This window comes from Rhincodon typus, chromosome 14 (assembly GCF_021869965.1).
Source record: "Rhincodon typus isolate 14 chromosome 14, sRhiTyp1.1, whole genome shotgun sequence".
Classification (NCBI taxonomy): domain Eukaryota; kingdom Metazoa; phylum Chordata; class Chondrichthyes; order Orectolobiformes; family Rhincodontidae; genus Rhincodon; species Rhincodon typus.
This window is the reverse complement of record NC_063345.1, coordinates 64,262,557-64,268,556: the sequence shown is the minus strand read 5'-3', so window position 1 is coordinate 64,268,556 and position 6,000 is coordinate 64,262,557. Positions and strand designations below refer to the sequence as shown.

At 42.9% G+C, this 6,000-nt stretch overlaps 1 protein-coding gene across 1 annotated transcript in view; it reads left to right on the top strand.

The window, feature by feature from the left end:
* Positions 1–2,679: 2,679 nt before the first annotated feature.
* The window catches only part of LOC109936810 (sodium/hydrogen exchanger 2-like), a 145,645-nt gene continuing 142,324 nt past the window's right edge, over positions 2,680–6,000 (top strand). Inside the window, exon 1 of the mRNA XM_048605134.1 lies at positions 2,680–3,006. Coding sequence (XP_048461091.1) covers positions 2,712–3,006 — 295 coding nt within the window. The 5' untranslated portion in view covers positions 2,680–2,711. The remainder of the gene's footprint in view (positions 3,007–6,000) is intronic.

Sequence of the window (6,000 nt, the reverse complement as noted above, 5' to 3'; positions counted from 1 at the left end):
CTTGCTTTGTAATGAAGAGTTGTAAAAAAAGTTCAATTACTGACAAAGAGGTAGAGATATTTTCGAAGTTGCAAAAAGCTCGTATAAGTAACTGAAATAAACTAAAAGAAAACATAGAAAAAGTTTACCACTAAAACATTGAGCAACAGAAAATGACTATCTTTTTTTCCGAGCTCCAACGGAAATGAAACGTGATATGAAGCACAACTAGCAGTTTTTCCATGTATAATAAAATAATTATAAAATAGCAAGAGATATTTTCAACAAGCTACGGAGGTACATGTCAATACACTTACCCTGTTGGGAAGGATTATGATGACTGATGAGAAGAACAAACTGCTATGCGTGACTACAGTCCTATGTATATTGGGTAACCTGTGTCACTCAGAATGAACATGACTATACATGCAATTAGTTTAGTTTCTCTTTCTATAAAAATGTGATGTTTGAATGTCAGAAATGCAGGCATGTCAAATGTCCCTTCTTGTCTACTGTTTTCATGTCACGTCTGCCAAGAGGCACACACATACTGAAGGCAGCCATCTTCAAAGCATGTTAATAAAAGACACCATTCCAAACAGACTGTTAACTAGTTACCAGTGAATAAAGTGTGTAGTGAACTGTCTTCTTGAACTGCAGCAGTCCATGTGTTGTGGGTACATCCACCATGCTAGAGAGTTCAGAATTTTGTCACAGCAAAAGTGAAAGTATGTAGATAGACTTCCAACTCAGGATAGTGTGAGGCTTGGAAGGGAACTTGCAGTCAATAGTGTCCTTATATACCTGCTGCCCTTGTCCTTCTCGGTCATGGAGCTTATCTAGTTGCAAGGTGCTGTTGAAGAAGGCTTGATGAATTGCTGCCTTATTTCTTGCAAATGGTGCAAACTACTGCACAGTGCACAGCTGGAGGGTGTATGTCTTTTCTGTGATGGATGGGGTACCAATCAAGCGTGCTGCTTTGTTCTGAATGGTGTCAAGCTTCCTGAGCGTTGTTGGAGCTGCACTCATCCAGGCTAGTGGGGAGTATTCCATCACACTCCTGAGTTGTCTCTTGTGGATGATGGATAGGCTTTGCAGATTCACAAGATGGAATCAGGGAATCCACAACATCTAATCTGCATTCTAATTATAGTATTTATATGGCTGATCCAAATCTATTTCAAGGGTAACTCAGAATACTAATAATGGGGATTTCAACAATGGTGATGCCATTAATTGTCAAGGGGTGATGGTTAGATATTCACTTGTTGGAGACAGTGATTGCCTGGCACTTGGGTGGTACAAATGTTGCTTGCCAATTTTGGCCCCAGCCTAAATGCAGAATGGGTCTGGATGACATACAGCCATGGACTGCTTCAGTATCTGTTGAGTCATGAACGGTACTGAACATCGTGAGGTCATCGGCAAAATTCCCTGTTCTGACCTTGCGATGGAGGGAAGGTCATTGATGAAGCAGCTGAAAATGGTCAGGCCTAGGACACTAACCTGAAGACCTCCTGCAGTGTACTGAGATAATTGATCTCAAACAACTACAAACCATCTTCTTTAGTGCTGGATACAACTCCAACCAATGGGATTGTTTTCTCTCTGATTTGATTGGCTTCACCCTGGCTAGGATAACTTGAAGCCACACCTGTTAGTTTGATGAGTTAGCTGGATGTTTGCAGGACTGGTACTCTCCATTTCTGGTTGGGTGAGGGTAAAATAAAGATCATGCTTGGTCTGTTTATGTTGGCATTTTGTAAGTCCTTTCTTTTGGAAAGTACCAATAGGCTGTCCCTGACCAGCTTTTAATGCTCACCTCTAATTGCCCTTGACTAGGTAGAGATGAGCTGCTTTCTTGAACTGTCACAGACTTTGAGGGTGAAGGGACAGCTGCATTGCTGTTAGGGAGAGAAGTTCCTGGATTTTGACCCACTGAAGGAAACGCCTGATATTTACAAGTCAGGGTGGTGAGTGGCTTGCAGCTAGTGGTGTTCCCGTGCAGCTGTCGATCTTCTCTGTTGGAACTTAACAGTTTTGCGAGTGTGGATAAGGGGTGTGAGACCAATCCCATGGTCAAATAGTCTACAATTCCCCACTGTCAACACTCAGTGAATATTCAGTGTAGCGTATGAACAAAGCCAAGTAACAGCAGAAAACAACAGAAAAGCCAAGGCCTTTTAGGACAACCTAGCAAGGAAAATAATAACTGATTTACAATCAGGCATACCACATAGAACAGTACAGCATGGACGGGCCCTTCAGCCCACAATGTTGCACCAAACATGCTACCAAATTAAACTAATCTCTTCTGCCTGCCCTTGGTCCATATCCCTCTATTCCTTGCATATTCATCTGCTTATCTGAAAGCCCCTTAAACGCCCCTATCTGCCTCCACCACCAGCCCTGGCAGGGCGTTCCAGACTCCTACCACTCTCTGGATAAAAACACTTGCCCCTCACATCTCCTTTGAACTTTCCCCTCTCACCTTAAATGCGTGTCCCCTCGTATTAGACATTTCAACTCTGGGGGTGGTGGTGGGGGGTAACGATTCTGACCGTCAACTCCCAGTTATGCATCTTTCGAAAAGGCATAGAGAGAGATAGAGAGAGAAAGAAGAGAGACATTTCAGCTTTAAGTACGGTAGGCAGACCTGGTGTGTGCATCGAGCTCAGTCTGACAGGGTGCGGTGTTGGAGTGAGGGCAGATTGCACGGAGCTCCGCTCACCATGTCCCGTTGCAGTGTCTGGCTCGGCGTCCTGCTGGTTGAACTTTTTGCACGGGGCTCCTTCTTTGTCGAAACTATCTCGGACCCGAAAGCAGCCGAACCGACCGGGAACCAGAGCCATCGCTGGATCTCAGTCACCTCCAACCAGCCGGAGAGCAAAGCAATTCAGCCGGAGCAGGAGGGGAATCAGAGTGTCAACACAGAAAGGCTCAAGGTCTTCTCCCTGGACTATCATCACGTCCAGGTCCCCTTTGAAATAACGCTATGGATCATGCTAGCATCGCTGGCCAAGATAGGTGAGGACCTGGGAAGGGGGGAGGTAGGGTGGGTGTGGATTTTCCCCCTCTCCCTGTTGTCTGCCTCGTGTTTTAGAGATTCCTTATTGTCACCAGTCGGATTTATGTCTGTCCGTACCCCGGCTTCACTTGTCTGTTCCACTGGGGGATTATTACGCGGCTGCATATTGCTCACAGCTTCCCCTTACTTTGTGCATACGTGCACATGTTCACTATTGTTCCCGTTGAGCCTGAGCAAAGCCGTCTCTGTGTTTTAAATCCACCAGCTGTCCCCCACTGTCCTGTGTCACTCCAGCATTCATACATGTTCGTGCGTTCACGCTCCCAACTAGTTTAGCTCTGCGTCTTGCCAATAATCCCAGCGAACTGTTTAGTGCCTTCTGCAGAGAGGATGTAAATTCAGCCCGTGTTCCATGAATCACGAATTAGCCCAGAGACGGATTAGAGGCTTGTTTTCACTGCCAGGCTAAAATACACAACAAATTCCGATCCTCTCTTTCACAGACAATGGGGTTGCAAGCGGGGGCCAGCATCGGGTGAGCAGGCTGATCTCCTGTGTTGCTCAGTTCTCACACTTATTTCGCGGGTTGACTTGTTTGCAGTTTAATTTTGTACCGACAAGAAGGCATGATTCCTGCAGTATATGTGTCTGACTATTTTCATGTGGATAAAGCTACCTATCCAAAGTTAGCCCTGGGTTTGTGGAGGTCTGAGAGTTGGGGGTGTGGGTTGTGTCGGGATGGGGGGGGGGGGGGGGGGGGGGAGGTGGTGGCTAGGAACTAAAAAGGCAATATCAAAACATATGGTAGAATAGTAGAGGTTTCTGATGTATCAATATTTGCACAGGCTGACCTCCAAGATTGCAACAGTTAAAGAATCTTTCGTTGACTTACAGTATTTAAATTGGACAAGATCAGCTCTATCATCGCTGCGTTCAGATTTTAAAGTGGAGGCAGTCCGCCACACACACACACACACACACACACACACACATTACTTACATTAATCATAGCATCTTACAGTAAGTACACAAGTAGGCCTTTCAGCCCACTCTGCTGGTGCCAGCCTTCAGGAAGTGCTGTCCTGTTGTTCTCAACCTGGTTACCACTTCCCTCCAGCACTTGATTTTCAATTACTTATCCAATTTCAGTTATAAAATGATAGCTTCTAAAGGACTGAATAAGCGAATGATCAGTGCAGTTTCTCAGCATTGCCTAACCTCGATAGTTTGTTGGAATTTTGTTGTTAGACTCCGAGAAAATGCTTGATAATGACCAACACCGATGATTCCAATCATTTAGTTAAGGCTGCTCCTTGCAATTGTCTAAAGAACCATTGACCAGAAGTAAATACATTAGTGATCAGATAAATACCTATTTTACTGTAGACAAATGAACCCTATATAAATTCTGGCAATCATTTGGCAGTGAAGTTCCTGGACTGTGTTCTGAAGGTCAACCTGGTTTCTGCCATAATGAGAGCATTCTAATAACTCATTCTCCCTCCCGCTGGAAGTATCCAATTGTTCCTTTAATTTTACAGAATATTACAATTGCAAACTAGATTCAGACTGCAAGTAGCATATTATTGACTAGAGACTGAAACAAAGATGAACTGTAGGTTTTTCAGCCCATCAAGTTTTCTTCTCCATTATGCTAGGCCTAGCAACTCTCCTGCCTCTGTATTCCTATCTCTGTAATCTCTTGCAGCTCCACAATTCTCCATAATACCTGTGCTTATTCTAAATCTGCCTGCATGCCTGATTTTAGCTTATCCTGTGATGGCTGCCCCCTCAGTTCCTTGGATCTCAAACTCTAGAAAATCCCTTCTATCCTTCTGCATTTCTCTACCTCATTATCTTCCTTTAAGTCATCGCTGTAAACATACCCCCTTGACAAGTTCTGAACTACTATCTCCTGACATCACTTTGTTGACACACTTTGTTTTGTAATCCTTGCGTGAGCAACTTGGGATTTTTTTTAACAGTAAAGGTGCTACATAAACATACAACCTTGCTGTTTTCTAATTGGAAACCCCCACTGTTCTACCATATGTCTTGATCCTACCTTATCTTCCTTTTTAGAAACCTCAATTCATTCTGCACACATGGCATGCTGAGACAGTACAGGGCACATGCATGCAATTGTTTGTGCTGTGACATTTTCCCCCAGATTAATTTTTAATCCATTTGGTTTTGGTCTGCCATTCGTCACATCCGCTAGGTGGAATTTTTGTGAAGAAAAATAATCATTAAATATTTATGAAGCGCTATCTTGGAGCTGAGTTGAGATCCTAACATTTGGTTCATCATTAGTATTTTCCAGCTGATGCTTAAATTAGTACCTAATACCCAGGGAGATACAGATAGGAGTTGTTTTTGTTTTACAAAGCTTCCGATATTTTTACACTGTGAAAAGACATTTTTAAAATATTGCTTCTACATAACAAAGAAGTTGCTTCAGTCAACATTGCCAATTTCTTCAGTCACATCACGAGTGAAATGGCAGTCTGATTCCTCTGTGTCAGAACATTGTGGTTTAAGTCCCATTTCAGAGACAATGGACACATAGTTCAGGCTGGCACTTAAGTATTGCTTTGAGATTTAGATTTTTTTTAGATCTTACTTTTTATTGTTACGTGTACTGAAGTATAGAAGTACAGAAGTACAGTGAAAACTCTATAATGTCGCTACACATGGCACCATTTTAGGTACAAAGGTAGCTTCGTATAAGAAAAGCTTAGGTACAAAGTAGTAAGAGAAACTAGAGTTAAAAAGTCAAACATTACTCCGTAGATTATTAGAAAAATAAAGAAATAGGACTGTATTTCAGATGATAAGATGTTGACAACTGCTCGCTCAGATGAAACAGGAATCCTATAATACCATACCAAAGAATAGCAAGGGAGCTCTGGTGTCCATACTAATATTTGTCACACAAATGGATTAATTGATCATTCAGTAATTGCTGTTTGTGGGACCTTGCTGTGCTCAAA